The sequence below is a fragment of the Nelumbo lutea genome, chromosome 2, assembly GCF_056320005.1.
Source record: "Nelumbo lutea isolate HS-2025 chromosome 2, American lotus-T2T, whole genome shotgun sequence".
Lineage (NCBI taxonomy): Eukaryota > Viridiplantae > Streptophyta > Magnoliopsida > Proteales > Nelumbonaceae > Nelumbo > Nelumbo lutea.
Window position 1 is genome coordinate 15,806,142 of NC_142685.1, and position 18,027 is coordinate 15,824,168.

Here is an 18,027-nt window from a genome sequence, read left to right on the forward strand (position 1 = left end):
GCTTCCAACGTGGCACCATTTTTTAGAAAAACAGCCACGGTTCCAAACATCCCCTATAATAGTCACGTTATGTCACATGCTAGTTCGATTTGCATCAACAGGTAGAACGTAGGGAAGAAGGAGAAGAAAAGAGAGAGAGAGAGAGAGAGAGGAGAAGAGATGTTAGAGGTCGAAGAGTTGTCGCTACCGCTAGTGACGTTGAACCCTCTCTATTTCCACTACTATTGTCGAAGAAATGAGAAGAGACAGATCTGGTCCGTCTGCCACTGCTCAACCAAGGACATAACGAAGACGGGTAGGGAGAGAGAGAGAGTGACGCAGCGTGGAAGCACTAAACCGGACTAGCTATACAAGCACCGGGCAAACACCTACTTCGTGGCGAAGCTATACGTGAATCTCTTAGAGGAGAGAGAAAAATTAGCGAAAACTGAATTGTGTATAAATAACAGTATTTATAATACATTTGAAAAGTGCAGAGTAACTAGGAAAGAAAATTGCGGTAATTCTTGAACATCTAATTAGTTAGGGTCGAACTCTCCTTGATGTTGCCTTGCTTGGATCAAAATCTTCTACCGTCTATCTCCCTGAATCTGATACATGCATGGATTATCCTTATCCATGCATGGGTTATCCTAATCTTGGTATGAATCTTAGATTATCTTATACTCTAAATTTCTTGGATTATTTTGGATTCTTGAATTGCCTTGTATCTTGGATTTCTTTAATTCTTGAATTATCTTGGATGTGCCTCTTGTCTCTTGCATGGCCGCCTATGTGAGGACATGGACCTCCATCAGAGAGAAAGATCCGAGGGGGTGAATAGATCGCCACCGCCTCATTCTTGAAAAAAAAATGAGGAAGAAGAAGAAAGAGAAGAAGAGGAATAGAAGGCCCTCTGCACCAAACCCTCAGATCTGAGTTCCTTATCTACCAGATATGAAAAAACCCTCTGAGATCTAAGAGATATCTCAGATATAAGATATAGGCAGAAACCCCCTTGCCAAAATCGCTTTATCTTCTCCACTTGAAGCAAGAGCGAACCAGCGGTAGTAACCTCTCTCCATGAAGGTTATCAACAACAATAGAACCGGTCTATGTCCAATCTGTCCAAACTGAAAATGACATTTTTGGCCATACAAAAGGTATATTAAAAATTTTCAAAAAATATAATAATCAAGTGATATCACATGTGAACGATTTATACGGAATGTTAATGGTAGGAGAAATTTTTGGTAGTTATCAAAAATAATAAAGATAATATTAGTCAAATTTTAAACAATAAAATATATTTAATCAATTAACTAAACCATGAGAGCAAGACCCAAACGGTAATGAAGCCACTGTAAACGAGAGGTTGCTAAAAAAATCATCTTACTTTCGAAGATCGACCAGATCAACTACCCAAAATACACAACCACTTCCTCCGTTTATATCAAAAGTTGTAGAAGATAAAGTTACCTCGAACTCTGGGCTGCACATTTTTCAAGATTGATGATTTCATCTACAAATACCCTAAAACTATTAGGCAGCTTCATCCCCTTCAGTGTTAAGAACCCATCATTTTTCTGACAAACAAAGTTGGTTTTACGAATAACCCAACAGACCCGTTTCTCAGGTCGGCAATGTATTGCTGTCACAAATACCACAAGGGCCACAATTCTTGTAGTTGTCACATTGATCCTTTTTAGCGTACTAGAAAAGGATCCAGAAACCGTTAACACCAAGCTCAAACTTTGAAGCAAACCGATCATATTCAGAAATGCTCGTTGAAATCCATGAGGATCGGCGGTGTTATATGGGCGTTGGAGTGGGGGTGGATCGTTCGGTGCGGTTTAGGGACAGTGCAACTGTGAAGGAAGAGAAGAGAGAGAAAATGAGAAAAGAGGATGAAACAAGTTATTTTTTGGAGTCCAGACAGCTGTGAGGTCTTGAACACCATCGGAAAAACTTAGACTGTTTGTAAAAAGCAGGTTGGGCTATTTTGGTAGGTTCTGTCGATGAGTGTGGACAAAAAGGTATTTACATTTGGGGAATTGTCCGAAACCCGCTATTATTTTTTATGAAGTCTCTTAGTAACTTGACCTTGACTAACGAACATCGTTAATTTACTATTATACCCTTCTTCCGCCGGTAAAATCTTTCTTTTCTATCTTCGTGAACTCTGGAGGATACCCAGAAAAAGCGGGTCTGGCTTGGCCTTCTCATTTGGCCTGAAGTTTCCATCTTTCAGGTGAGCAAAGGATCCAGGTTCTCAGAGGTTTACATGGAGAGTGTAAGCTATGATGCATTCTTGTCATCCAATAATCTCCTCGTGGCTTTCACAGTCATCCCCGGTTTCAAGATTGGCAAGACTGTTATACAGTGTCAGGTGTACCTATCTCCATCTCAAACTCAAGTGAACCACAAGCGGGCAAGCCGGTGATGTCGCCAACCGACACCTGACAATGGTGTATCAGCATTCTAGGAGCATGGATCCGGTCCACCCGTGAAGATGGTCCAGAGGGGGTTATAATCTGGAACCTGGAGTTTAGAGAGGGAAGGCGAGTTCAGTTGGTCAGGTTGTGGGGAGTGGGGACCCGACCTGGTTTTCTGGGTTCTCTTGTTTTCTGTCGAACCAAAGAAATCTGTTTCCATTTGTGGGAGTGAACATTAATTAGTTTCTTAATGCTCCTTTTGGAGGTTTTTGTTAACAGCCAAAAACCAGTGACAGAAAGAGTTTGCAAGAAGACAACGCTATAGTTAAGTAAGAGCTTTTGTATGTTTGCCTCAAAACATGTTTTTTTTTTTTTGTTATGTATATATGCATGTAATTATTGTTATGATGAACAATAATTTTTCAGATCATGTACGGGCCAGCGATAATTTCTTAAACTGACACACACATACACACACATACTTTTTTGCCCTACTCACTGTTCAATGAGACTGTTATTAATTGTTTTCATTTTTATTGTTCAGAAACATAAAGAAATCAGATGAAGATATACCTGTGCCACCTCTTGTGAAAAGTGCTGCTCTTTGGGGTATGCTTAACTCCTTTTTTGCAATATCCTCTTTAGTTCTGGTTTACAAGATCTGAAATTTCCATGCTTACTATCTGATAAATGCTAAAACCATGTTTCCATGCATGAATTGGATTTTCTTGTAAACCATAAAGACTCAGTAAATTGCTGACCAGAAAAGGAAAGAAGCTGAAAGAGAAAACAAAGTGCTTAATCCTTGCTCATCTTTACCCCATACTTCTTCCTATTGGAAACAAACTAATTGGGACTCTAATAGAAATGCATTTAAAGCTTTAAAATACAACATAATAAAATAATCAAGACAAAAATGGGCTCCTAGAGCCTCAGGTAGTCAGGTGCAGGGTGTGCAAGGTGAGGTGTATTCCAGAACGAAGTGAGGCACTGATTTTGAAAAAGAAATCAAAAGAAAAACCTATTATACAAGAATATGCAAAACTAGATTGTGAAAGGAATAAAATGTTTTAAAAACCCTATTAGCTCAATTGATTAGAACTTCGTATTATTAAAAGAGTTAATTACTTAGATATGCCCTGTAGTTTCACTGAACTACTTAAGTATAACCTCTAGTATCTGAAACTACTTAAATATACTCTGTTGGGTGACCCCACTTGACACAAATAGTCCCTCCATTAGTGAAACGTTTAGGGCCATCTAAGTTGATATTATTTTTTTTTGATAAATATCTAAGTTGATATCATTTGCATCAAAAATTTTATAACAAATCTGGTTTTGCCCTCATGTGGTTGAAAATACCCTTCAAACACAAACCCCTGCTCATCCCGTTCTTGCTGCTGCAAGACCTTGCTACTGCTTTCTTGGTAGGTGGGTGGCCAAGGTGACTTGTTAGCTTCACAACCTCTGAGCTTCAGCGATTCGTTGAAGCAAAACAGTCGAAAAGTCATTTCAAGCCAACAGCTTCTCATAGATATGTTATCTCCTGCATATGAAAATTGCTTTTTACATGGGAGATGCCTCCAACTGAAGCCTGGGGGATTCAGAAAAAGATCTAATAAATGTTTGTTTCAGACTGTTAAACATCCAAGGGGAGGTTTCATTCCCCACCCAAGAAAATGGCCTTGTTTTCGAGCCTAGGCTTGTCTGCTGTGTCTGTTAAAACATTGACACGCCTGAATTTTAATGGAAATATGGAATAGATGGCAAAATTTTTAACTGTTTTTTTGCCAAGGAACTACTATTAATAATTTGTGAATTATTTGGACATCAAAAAAAAAAGAACCTCAAAATTTTTAACTGTTTGAGGTCTGCCACTCAATTTGTGCCCAAGTCTGAAGCATGAAATCTTAACTTCTATGCTCGATTCTTGTACAGTTGTAAATTATTTATATATGCATCCATCTAGCTCGAGATTGCACAATTTAAACATTTATTGAGCTGGCATGTCCAATTTAGGAATAGAATGTGATGGGCTTTTCCTTTGGAGTTTTCTTTTTAAATTTTAGAAAAGTTAATTTTTTTTTTTATATTTTACAATATATTATGGTAGGTATTGATTTTAGAAATATTCTTGGAAACGCATCTCTGTATGTACAGGGGTAAGGCTGTGTATGCCTGTCCCTCCCTTGACCTCGCATTGGCAGGAGCCTTATGCACTGGGCTGCCCTTTATTGATTTTAGAAATAGTCTTTTTATGCAAAACTTGGCATTAAAGACAATATTTTGGGCATGAGCTCACCTTGAATTGCCTAGTGTGGTTACTGCGTGATGTATATGCATATGCATTCATATGTGCATTCGTGTGTATGCTTTAACATGTTTCAAGCGATATGATATATATATATATATATATTAATTTAGAGCTTTGAAATGGTTTGCAAAAATGTGTTATTTTTTTCTGAAACTCAAACTCTAATAATCTTCAATAACCCTAATGCTTGAATATCATGCCTCGGGACTTATGCCTCACATATCTCAAGTTTCTGGTGCCTTGATTTATGTCTCTAAATATAAATATTGATTTGTAGTTTAATAAATGAGCTTGATACTTGAATAAAACTTAGACTGTGTTTGGAAACGATGCAAATGGAGTGTAAATCCCGGTTCAGGGTAAATTTGCATTCTGGTTCGCTTTTGCCTGTGTTTGGCAACATTACATTTATGCATTGATAAATGATAGACCAATGCATATTTACATTGATAATAAGATGTAAAAGTATATCAATAAAAAAGAAGTAAACTTGCATTCGAGTGGGCTTTTGATAAAAAAGCATATGCTTTGTTGGAATTCATGTTTGCACTCATTACAGCTAAAAGTCTCTTTGGTAAGAAGGTAAATTTGTTAATGCAAAATTAATTCAATTTTGCAATTTATATGAACCGTTTTACACTTTACATATTTGCATTCACACTTATTTGCATCGTTTTCAAACGCAGCCTTAGTATTGTTTGCTTAAAAGTTTACGAACATCGTTATCCCAACCATATGGGGTCTGGTTTTTACCAATCCATTCTATTTAAAGTCATATGCACTATTAAATTATTAGTGCTTAACCCATTATCTGGGCTTGGGACCAGCGGTGTTAGACAAGCTCACACTGGTGGAGTTGGGCTTCTGTCTATTTGTTTTCTAGAATTTAGCGGGCGAAAATATACTCACTGATGACATGCACCAAGTAATCTTTTGCATTTGCTTAAGGTGCACCTAATGCCCTCACTGATGAATGCATCTCTTGATTAGTTCACGAAATGGATTATTCCGTTGCCTGGATTTTGTCAGCAATGTATTTGTTTTTTCTGTCGATGACAGTTGTTTGTGTTATAGAATAAAACCATGCATATTGGCAAACCCCCACTAGGTTGCTCAACTTTCTTCCTTATTTTATATCTAATGGATGTATTTGAGAAGTGATGTCCATGCATTTTGTTGGACTAATCGGTCCCTTTCCAACAACCAGGTGTTTTCCTTGGAGTTTCTTCAAATACTCGTTACCAGATTATAAATGGTTTGGAACGCATGGTGGAAGCATCTCCTTTGGCAAAGCGGGTCCCACCTGTTGCAATGGCTTCCACAGTTGGCGTTCGATTTGCCAACAATATTTTTGGTGGTATGCAGTTTGTGGACTGGGCCAGGTGGAGCGGGGTGCAATAATTAGTTTAGGTAATTTCTACCTAATGGCATGGCAATGGCATGTTATGCCAGTGGTAAGAATGGATTTGGAAAATACCTAGAATATTTACATGCAGGCGATTTCTTTCTTACATTAGGCCCAGGATGGAGAGGAGTAGAGGACCCCCCTTCATAAAAAGTTGCGGTACTTTGTGGTTAATGGTTCCTGATATAATCCTTTCTGGATTTTAATTCCTTATTATTGTTTAGTTAATATGAATCTACCAATATATGAAATACCTTTTCTTTTCTTTCTTTGCATTCGATGATTGAATGTTCTCAATTTAATTTGTTGCAAGCAGTGGAAGGGTTGCATGCTATTTCTCTAAGAAATCGTACATTCTTTTCTCCTCATTTTCTTTGTTTTTCAGCTCTGCTATGGTGTTGTCCTTGTTAATTGATACAGGGAGTGATTTTGGAACTTCCCATACCCCTGATCAACCTGGCATAGTTAGCGGTGGCAATTGGGTGGGTTGGGTTTGGTTTGGTTTGGGTTGAGTTTCAACCCAATTCATCTAATCTGTCAATCCATTAATGACTCAGTTATATAAAATTAAATGGATTAGGTTCAACCCAAACATGTTTTGACCCAATCCAAACTGTCCAAACCCATTAAACTTATATTTATGCACTTGAAATAAAAAACTTACTCCCACTTGACAAATAAGTTGGTCATAACTTGGTGGTAATAGTAGTTGTTATTTACACTAGTGGTGAAGGTTCAAATCACATTATATACATACCATTTTTTATTACAAGCGGCAAAACCATTTGACTGTTTAGGTTTTGTATTTGACTGAATCACTTAGGTTCAAACTGATTAGACCAACTTGAACTATCTAATCAGATTGTCTTCAACGTAATCACATCAAGAGTGGTTGAACCTTTTGGATTTGGACTAGTCCGATTGGACCAAATTGGATTGGTTCAGCCAACGGTAGATTGACTTGGACCAGCCTATATCAGGTTTGTGCATGGGTTTGGGACTTAACCGCTGACCTAAGTGGGTCAATGGAAGTAAATTGGACCTGTTTGGATTTGGATTGACTTGTATAGATACGAGTTGGATCGGACAATCCAATCCGGGTCAAGGCAAATGGGGCAGGTTTTGGGTTAGGTTGGACCAAGGTTTAGGCTGAACCATTCCGTCTTGCCCCGTTTCAGATTCAGGTCGACCTAGATCGGCCTGCACTAGTTAGACTGAGTTGAGTTGATTGATCCCAACTAACCGATCCGAGGTGATCGGGTCTATTCATAGTTAGACCAAGTTGAGTTGGTTTGGACTCAGGTCAAGTTGATTTAGATTTATGTCAATTTGGGTGAAGTGTGTTGATTCGAGACAGCTAATTTTAATAAATAATTAATAAAAAATAATGCATTATTTATAAATTATTTCATTCAAATGAAAAAAATTAAAAAAAAAGTTAAGGAATTAATACTTATATCTTTAGTGGTTAATCCAATGGTTATCAACAATTCAATCCAACTCAACCCATTTAAATTGATCCAATGGGTGATTTGTCCATTTTCAACCTACCAAGTGATTGGGCGAATTGGGTGGATTAAATACTGGGTGGGTTCGGGTTGGGTGAAAAATTGACACCCCTTAGAGTACATATTTGAATAGTCAACCAATTACATGTTTTGAGTGCCGCCCATCAGTCCCCGGGTTGCCACTACGACAGCAGCCAATTTTATTTTTGTATAAGCACATTTGCTTCTGATTTATGGACAAGCTTTTTAATTTTTGGTAAGTGTGATATAGACAAGTTTTCAGGCTTAGGGTCCATTTGGCCACACCCTGCGATTCCCACTCCGGCTCTTTATTTTTATTTTTGACAACAGAAAAAAAAAAAAAGTAAAAAAAAACCATTTTGACCCAAAGCCCTAGCTGACCCGAAGTCTTCGTTATCTCATAGGCCTTTATCTCAGTCAGTTATCGATGTCCACCACCTTCGGCGAGGAAAAACCGGTTGTCTGCTGGTTCTTCCCCTCTATCTCCTCTCTTCATTTTACCCTTCTCTCTTCTTTTGCCGCATTTTTTCTCTCCCTCTTCCTCTCCAATGTTGCTGTCGCTGTTATTGCCTTATTGGTAATACTTACTGTTGGTGGTTGGTATTAACAGATCCTTTTCTTCTTCCCCTCCTTTTACCCCCTCTTTGAAATCTTGCTTGGTCGGATAGAGTAGGGAATTTGCCCTTTTTCTGCTGTGAATAGGGGCAAAACTAGAAATTTTAGCTAATTTTAATTCTGATTTCTAGTTAAACTAAATATCAACAATTGAAATCTGATTTTAATTCATGTCTGAACCAAATAGGCATCGGGAATTGTTGCAAGTTGCAATTCATGTAGGGTTGTAACATCGTTTACGTGCTCAGTGCTCCATAGGTTGAAATGCGTTATTTTTGCAGAGCAACTTACAAAGGCATAATTTAAAGAATATCCTGAATTGCATTTTCAGAAACAACATAAATACACAAACGAAAATACATTTGGATTTCTTGGTTTAAAAAAAAAAAGACTCAGGATCAAGGTTCTAAATATCAATACAAGCAAATATGCCTGTGCTTTTTTTGTGTTATATTTATTATTTTTTTTTTTAAATCGATTCAGATGGATAACTTTAAATTTCGACTACTATTTGAACCATGGCCTGACCCGATATATCTCTTTTAGGACATATTGGAAAGGCCCCGATACGATATATATTGGTTGATACAGGCCAATATGTAACAATATTTTAAACTTTGGTCAGGACATCTCTAAGAAAGGGTATTAATTTTCAAAAGTGGACATAGTGGATTCAAAATGCGTATAATATTCATCGATTTGTTGTAGAAGTTGAAACTTTGAATCCAGATGATACAGAGAAATATGTCATAACTCGTGATAGTAAAGCTTCTAAAATATAACACTTTTTAATTTAAAATAAATTTTTATTTTTACGTATACATATATTAAATATATTGTAGGGAAAGCTTAAAACATTAACATATTATTCGTATAATGACTGATACTCCCCTGTTAATGTCATCAATGGGAAAGCAATGCGCAATTTGTACTTTAAACCTTGATATATAGTAGCTATATTTACATATAAAATATTCTAAGGTTATGGGAGATGCATATAAAATATTCTAAGGTTATGGGAGATGCAAATGGATCAGATCGTATTTGAATTAGGGTATATTGATTTCACAAATAGTGATTTGAATTTGAATCTGTTAAGGACCGAATATCAGAATATGATCCTATTTGATTCAAATTATGAAAAAATTAATAAATTATTAAAAGACATAAAATCTAAAAAAATAAAAAATATAAGTATTTTTTCAATTATTAAATATATATATATACATATATTTTTTATAAAAATAAAAAAATACAATATAAATATATTTATAAATAAACATATATATATGCCTTTTTATAAAAAAATATATATATACATATATATTGGTCGGGTCAGGCCGAATTGGATAGGGGTGGTCCGAATCCGATCCAATTTTCAATCAATTCCGATTATTCGATCCGAACCTAAAATCTGACTTAGAGGGTTGTATGAATCGAAAAATAGGATCGGATCATCCGATCCATTTGTACCCCTGATCGCAATGCGTATTTGTCTGATCTTTGATTGTATTTAGTTATTTAATCGACTCTCATTGACATTTGGTCTAATTTGCACATGAACATTTCGGCTACAATATTTATGCCATACAAGTATTTGATTTGTACCAGCCATTGTCATTTGCCATCTTTAATTCTTCAAACGAATTCTTAAATTCACTGCACCTCAAGACTATTTCCTGAATTTAAGTTATGGAAATTTAATTTTGACGAGAAAAAAAAAAAAAAAAGTAAACGTGAAAGTAAAGCAGCAAATTTGACAAATAGGAAGATCTATTATCTTCTAATGTATTAAATGGGATCGGCTTGGATGATGATGATGATGACGACAACGATGACGATAAAATATTAATTAGAGAATTCATGCCACATGGAGCTTTAAATAACTGGAAAAAGTGAGAAATTACGAGCAATGTGCAAAGCTAATTAAAACTAGAAAATATTATATTTGTGATGGGTGATCAAAGAGAGAAATGGGATGGTGATGGCTTATACATAGGGTGGATTAACATTACGTACTTGTTATATCAACGTGACTGAAGTATGGTGATGACACTTATACATAGGATGGATTCACTTGCATTGTTAGCTAGAGAAGTCTAATATTGCTACGTAGTTGGCGCGTGGTGGTGGATGACGCCCCTGAGGCTGAGGTGGTGGTCCATCTCTTTATCGTGGTGATGGTGGTGCATGCTCAGACGTTGGACAATCATGAGAGGGGGATGGCTTTCCATGTTGCGGTGGTGACAAATACTCATGCGAAGGTGGAGCCTGTCCCCTCTGGTGTGGTGGTCGTCCGTACGTAGGTGGCGAAAGCTGCCGTCCAGAAGTTGGTGGTTGATACCCGTGACCGTGAGAAGGTGGTGGTGGTTGCCCATGCTTAGGCGCCGGATGGTGCGTCTTAGAAGGTGGTGGTGGTGGTGGTGGATATCCCTGAGAGGGGGGTAATTGCCTATGTTGTGGTGGAAACCGATGCCCATGGGAAGGTGGTGGTTGATGTCCATATGGTGGTAGTGGATGGTGCCCCTTATTAGGAGGTGGTGGATACCTATAGGATGATGGTGGTTGTCCGTGCTGAGGTGGTGGATGATGCCTCCTAGGAGATGGTGGTGGATAGCCCCGAGAGGGAGGTAGCGTTACTTGCTGTGGTGGTGATGGGTACCCATGAGAAGGTGGAGGTTGTCCGTGTTGTGGTGGTGGTTGTCCATGCTGGGGTGGTGGATGGTGCCTCCTAGGAGGTGGTGGCGAATATCCTCGACAACGAGGGGGTGGCTTTCCATGCTGCGGCGGTGATTGATACCCATGAGAAGGTGGAGATTGTTTGTGGTGTGGTGGTGGTTGTACATACGTAGGTGGTGAAGTCTGCCCCCCAGAAGGTGGTGGTTGATAGCCATGAGATGGCGGGGACTGTCTGTGTTTTGGTTTTGGAGGTGGATGTTGGCCCCTACTCCAAGGAGGTGGGTGATGGTGATCATGAGAAGGTGGTGATTGTCCTTGGGTAGGTGGTGGATACCCATGAGAAGGTGGTGATTGTCCTTGGGTAGGTGGTGGATACCCATGAGAAGGTGGAGGCCTCCCTTGGTTATTGGGTGGTGGTTGTCCATGGGAAGGAGGGTATCCATGGTCATGGGGTGGCGGAGGATAATATCCACGGGATGGAGAAGGATGCACTCGTTGAGGTGGCGACTGGCCGTGAGAGGGCGTAGTACAATTGAGATGAGGTGGATGCTCGTAATGGGGTGATGAGTATGGCTGTCCCTGCTGGACCTGGACTGGCGTCAACAATTGATCATCAGAATACGATGGTGGTACTTGTCTTTCATCACTCCACGGCTGACTGTGGTTGTAGTAGTCATGATCTCCTTTCAGGTCCCTCTGAGCTCCGGCAAACAAAGGAGTTGTGCTTACTACTACTATCACTGAAACCAGTGGCAGCAGAAGCAGCCTATGGCTATGTGAACGAAACCCCTTCATTTTGGGTTTGAAACCAGTTAAGGTCTTTTCTGATATGAACCGAACGTCAAGACCGATTGAGTAGTAGAGAATGGCTAAAGTTGGATTTATTTATATAGAAGAGTTCGCACTTCACAGTCCACACACACACTCTCTCTCTCTTGTTTACTAAAAGCTTTATTAGTGAAAAAGAAATAGGTTCATGCATGCATGTAGAGACCATATGACAAAGACTTGTCTCAGCTGTACGATTCGATGCAAGCAACATAATCTTATGGCTTCCACGTTAGACTAGATATCAAGAGGTGGCGGGTTTTGATCACGGTGAGTGGGTCTACGTCTGTAGTACTTTCCAAATATGACAGTGAAGATCGAACAGGGGTTAACACTTATTAATACAACCACAACATTTGGAATCCACACATTCCAAGACGTAGCAAAACACAGCTGTTGCGTATGCATGTGAATGAGTAGGGACTCAACACTCAGCAGCACTGTGGTCTGTGGTTGATAGCTTAGCTATTTCCGCATTGTTATTTATTACTGATCGTCCACGTCCAGTGGATATATGATGATCGTTTGGTAGTCTCAACTCTCAACTATCAAGTCTCTGTAGCTCAATTAATTGGTTTCGCTCTCATCACGCCATGGTAAAAAAAAATCGGTTTTTATACAGCCAAGCCAGCCAGTACTAGCAGAATACAAAATTTAGATATGTCTTTTCATAACTCCCAGTTTGTCTGTCGTTGGTAAAAAAAAAAAAATTCAAAACTGTATAAAGTAATTGTTAACTACTATCAATATTTGTCGAGAAAGGAAAAGGGAGAAACTTGTGAATTGCCGATTGTCAGCAATCAGCATGATTTTCGGCTTTTTGAATCGCGATAAAATGGCTCCTAAAAGAGAGTCGTTTGTTTGCTTTCTTTATTTTTTGTTTTGATTGGGAAAAATGTCTAACAATTGTCTGACACGATCAATGTCAGGGACTGAACCATATTCTAAGTGTCCGACACTACACTTGAGCAGTAAATTCGGAATTGCAGATGTATTTAGGGAATTAATTGTGTTATAAATGATTTCAACAACCAAACATATTGTGTGAAAAATATTTGATGGAAAAAATAAAAGCGTTTGTCTAAAAGTGTATACATAGAACAACATCCTTTCAGACAGTAAAAGAAGGTAGGTGTTGGAATTTGAACGTTTGGAGTGGAGGGTAAAGTGGAGCTAAATAATTTATGAAAGACCTTTAATTTGATTTTTTTTTTACCCCATTCTAAGGAATTTGGGGTTAACATTTAATTTTAAGATCCATCTTATAAAAGTTAAAATCTGATCATTTACCCCCATAGTTTAGGGACTTTGGCACTTGGATGGTATGCTGGAGTGATCGAGATTTCAAATTTCCATTTAATGGTAGTCACTTAAGTAATTCTTGAAAAACTCTAAAAAAATGCAACAAAAAAAGTACTAAAAATACCTAAAATCTACTAATCTAGACCATCAAAATGCCATCAATTTAATCAATCTCAAATATTGATATGGTTTAACAAGGTTTCATTTAATTTAGCCTACCTAAATGGTGTACCTAATGATCCCTAACATTTTGGTCATCAAAGTGTGGTCCTCTAAGATCAGTGAAACAATTCCAATCATCCAATAATGTGTCGATATTTCAACTAATCAAACCCATCCAAATTGTATACCAAATTAATCCCCCAAAAAAAATTTAGAAATAAAGTGGTCTCCTAGAGTAATGGATTGATTAACCCTATCCATCCTATTGAGTTACTAATTAAATTAGATTGCTTGGATGGTTGAGATTGAGATTAATTTATTGATATTATTAGAATACTTAGATGGCTTGGATCATTGATTTGATTTAATACATTATTATTTGGATGTTCTAAAGAAATATTGGTATATCATTTAGATGGCTGAGATTAATTGACTAAGCTTAGGACATTTTGATGGTCTGTATCTTGTATCCCTTCATATAACTCAGTAATTTTTTTAGAAACTTTCATGCATTACTTGAATTTTCGAGATTAGTCAAAATCTTAGTACATTACTTGGATGGCTAAGATGGTTAAGATCCATTCATTTTCTTAAGAGACCACTTTGAAAGCATAGATTAAGGGGTGAGCAAAAAAATTAGGAATTGGGGGTTTACCCTAGTACTTGACCTAATCCAAAGAACCAGCCTTGAACTGGTATAGAGGTTTGCTTTTTTTTTTTTTTAATATTTTATTTTTGTTTAAGTTCTGCTAATATTCCAAAATAATTTAAGGTACGATAAAAAGTTTAAGCAAAAAAAATGATCTTATATAACACTAGTGCATGTTATGCATATGTGCAACTAAATTCAAGATAGTTATTCGTTTTATATAATAATAGTGTGAGGATACACGCTGTGCATGTGTATAAATAAAAAACTAAAATATAAATTAATATTATATAATCAAATTTAATTTTTTTATAACCTACATTAAAACCAAAACGATAGATATTGTGGTACATACATATATCGTGCTTAGTTATCGGCTAATGCATAACCCGTACACAAACCGGCACCAGTTGAATGACGCCTAAACTGGGCAATCAAAAATGGTCAATTCCGTCCATCCATGCCACGTGTTTGTCTTCTACAAAACCAATCCATGAGATGCAATGACTAAACACTATCGATACACATCTCAGCAGAGGTGCAGAGGTGCATCATAGAGGTGTAAAATGGGCTGTGCTGGCTCGTGGGCTGTTTTGGGCCATGTTGCTCTCTTTGGGATAACTTGGGGGTCAGTCCAACACAGTCTAAGCCCGTGTGGGCCCGTGCAGTGGGTCGGGTTGGCCTGTAGGCCAAGCTGGATCATGGATCGGGTCAAAACTATATATTTAAAAACTTAAAATTTTAATTTTATATACAATTGCTTATATATACAATAATTAAATAAATTAGTATAATAAAATTAAAAACAATTGTTTATTTCATTAATATATTATATAATTATAATTTATATGATATTATATATATTATATATATAAATAATACATATGGGTCGTGTCATGGGCCATGTCGACAGGCCTCTTAGTCATGCCGTGCTGGCCCGGCCTACGGACCTAAAACCCCAATCCTGACACAACCCATACAATTGTGCTAAGCCACGAGCAGCACGACCATCTTGAATTTAAGTCCATTAATGGGTTTTAGTGTCTTCCACTACTCATTATTAAATAGAAGTTCAGTTCATTATAACATGTTAGATGTGCAGAACACATATATCTTACTATACGATGGACATGACCCTTTTATGTTTTCAGGATAACACGTCTGAATGCGTTAATTAGTAATTCACTCCTCAAGGATCAAGGGCGAGGGTGCAACGAATAACAAAGTTGCAGAATTCCAGATCTGATCAAGACAAGGGCTGAGTGGTTTGCCTCGCCTAGCTAGCTAGCTTTTGTGAATTAGATGTTTGGGAGTTGGGACAGTGTGGAAATTAAGGTGTTGAAGATGATTTACGTACCGCCGTTCTTGGACATATTAATTTGTGGGAGTTTATATAGTTCCAATTTCCAGGTTGTGAGCAACTAAAGTCATGGCAATTGCTGCCCACTCCTATTATCATCATCATCATCATCAGGGATATTAATGGTTTGAGCAGTCTCTGAGCCCGAATGACTCTGCTTGGATCCACTGGCCGGCCACTACAACGACGGCCACGGCCCACTGAAATATCTTTAATAAGATCCATGCTGATAATAAGTAGGTGCTAGCAAAGAAGGAGCTTGATTGAAATAAGCCATTTCCTAGTGAGTAATGTAATGATCTACACTCTTTGATTGATACTCCATATGTCTATCTGCCAAGATTTTACTGGAGTGTGGACTGTGGACCAACAAATAAAAGACATTCCGATCGATCGCAAATGTTCCATACTTCTAGTATATATGAAGATCCAACTTATCATATCCACCTCCTAGTCCTAAACCAAAAAGTTCCAAACCAAATGGCTTAACTATATAAACTTACAAGTTTCAAGCTAACTACGTACATGTTCCAATTTAAACAGTGAAGGAGAACCAAACTAAGCTGTCATCCTAAGGACTTAAGGAGGGTCGCGCCATATACATTCAGTTGAAAGTTACTGGCTCGGCAATCTCTCTCTCTCTCTCAGACGAAATGGGACCGGTATAGGGGACACGTGTTCAATTTCGAGGCAGTGGCCATACTTGCTATATAAGACCCTGAATGCAGACTCAAGGGTACCAACTTGAATTGTGGCTCTTTTCCTTCTCTGGGTAAGTAATTCTTTTCCGTTTATGAGGTTCCTGTAAGGAGGAAGAAGAACTGAGAAGAAGAAGGAGGCGGCCTCAAAATATAGTCAAACCCTTTATTCCAAATCCCAACCCAGTTCAAATATTAAAGTTACTGGTTCAATCTTTTCAATTTTTACCCGTCTAGCTTAGTCCCGATCCGTGATCCGTCCCATCAGTCACCCATCTCCGGTTTGGTTTACGACGGTCAACACTAACCGAGTTAATTTTTGTTGACCGCTGGGTGCTGACAGTGAAGGAACGAGGCTATGCAGCTGAGATTCTCATCGCCAATATAATGTACTTGCCCGTAAGTCTTCATTCTCCTCCTCTCCCTCGATTCAAAACCCTCGTTCTGTTTTTTCCTTCTTATCTCTCTCTCTCTCTCTCTCTCCCAAGAGCATCAATAAGCCATGACGATATTCGACTCCCTCCGTCGATATCTCCTCCCTTGCTTCCCCACCAGTACTGCAACCACAGCGGCGGCCGCCACCACCAAGAAGCGCTTAAGCACCTCGTTAAGGGACGACAACCACCACCAAGACCGTCAACATAATCAAGAAGAGTCGACAACAACCACGGAAGAAACCGACAGCAACGATCAAGTCCCACCGCGTCCATCAAAATCGATGGTGACTGGTACCATCTACGGCCACCGCAGAGGCCACGTGTGTTTCTGCATTCAACAAGATCGTCTGAACTGCAAGCCCTCCCTTCTCTTCGAACTTTCCATACCCACCTACGTTCTTGTCAAAGAAATGCAGTGTGGGATCCTCCGGATCGCTCTCAAGAGCGACCGCCCCGATATGAATTCATGTCCGTTGCATTCTATACCCATTTGGACCATGTACTGTAATGGACGTAAAGTTGGCTTCGCAAAGCGGAAGAGGGTGACGGACAAGGACCGTTTGATGTTGAAGACGATGCAGTCAATATCGGTTGGCGCAGGTGTGATCCCGGCGGCGTCGGAAGGAGAGGGGGAGATCATATACATGAGGGCGAGTTACGAACGAGTCGTTGGGAATGCTGACTCCGAGTCGTTTCATCTCATCAATCCGGATAACTGCCCTGGTCAGGAGCTCAGCGTCTTCTTGCTGAGGTCTCGTTGATTGTTTGTCTATTTAGAATTTGAATTGAAGAGAAGAGTGTTGCCGGGAAGAAGGCTGGAACGTCTTTTTATCTTTAATATCTTTTGTCTTGTCCTTTTCACTCAGGGGCCCCCAAGGCAAAGGCATACAGGCTACAGCGATCGAGCTAGCCAAGAACTTATGGTTTTCTGCTTTAGGGTTCTTTGGCTTTCTTCAGTTTAGAAACCCAAGAGAGATATCTGGGGCAGGAACTTGATTGAAAAGAGGGTATTACTATTTACTATTTACAGACAAAAAAGCAAATGACCTTAATATTTTCATTTTCTTTCTTCATTTTTAATTAATTCTTTATGGGTCTTTTGTTTTTTAGTTTTAGGGGGACCGGGATTAAAAAGTGGAGAATTACCCATTGGTTTATTGGGAATTGAATTGATCCCTTTGCTGGGATGAGAAATCATTTATTGTTTACTTTGTACGACCTCCATTTGAATAACATCATAAAAGTTGCATTCATCTCTGTATTTATCATGAGCATTAATGCTTTCCATGGAGAAAAAAAGATCATTAGTCGATATATTTGTTAGCACTCAAGTGTTGAGGTTTCTTGTTTTGCAAAGTGGAGCTACAATCAGGAACAATTGGGCCGCTTACAGAGAAGAGTTGAACAAATTAACAGGGTAGAAAGCTGGCAAAAGAGTTGTTGTCACAGGTAACGATCGAGCAGGGCCACCCCTTTAAAAGCAGTGGCGCAGGCGGTACCAATCTTAATCTACACAATGGCCATAAACATCATGCGTAAGAGCATAAAGTCAACAGACAAACTTTGGTGGAATGGATCACCAAGGGAGGGAAAGTTGCATGCATTCATCAAACAGAAAAAAGAGATCACCATTCC

At 38.6% G+C, this 18,027-nt stretch overlaps 1 protein-coding gene and 1 long non-coding RNA gene across 2 annotated transcripts; one reads left to right on the plus strand and one right to left on the minus strand.

Moving 5' to 3' along the window:
- Nucleotides 1-10,192: 10,192 nt before the first annotated feature.
- On the minus strand, nt 10,193-11,892 carry LOC148868809 (uncharacterized). Its single transcript, XM_088973096.1, has one exon. It carries the CDS (start codon nt 11,749-11,751, stop codon nt 10,447-10,449), a length of 1,305 nt encoding a protein of 434 aa, XP_088829222.1. The 5' UTR covers nt 11,752-11,892; the 3' UTR covers nt 10,193-10,446.
- A 4,020-nt stretch (nt 11,893-15,912) lies between these two features.
- On the plus strand, nt 15,913-17,650 carry LOC148868810 (uncharacterized). Its single transcript, XR_016107902.1, has 2 exons — nt 15,913-16,354; nt 16,444-17,650. It is a non-coding gene; the product is annotated as an uncharacterized LOC148868810 (long non-coding RNA).
- Nucleotides 17,651-18,027: the final 377 nt, after the last annotated feature.

Bases quoted from the DNA above. Each gene is read 5' to 3' on its own strand.
- LOC148868809 (XM_088973096.1), bottom strand. From the start codon at position 11,751: ATGAAGGGGTTTCGTTCACATAGCCATAGGCTGCTTCTGCTGCCACTG.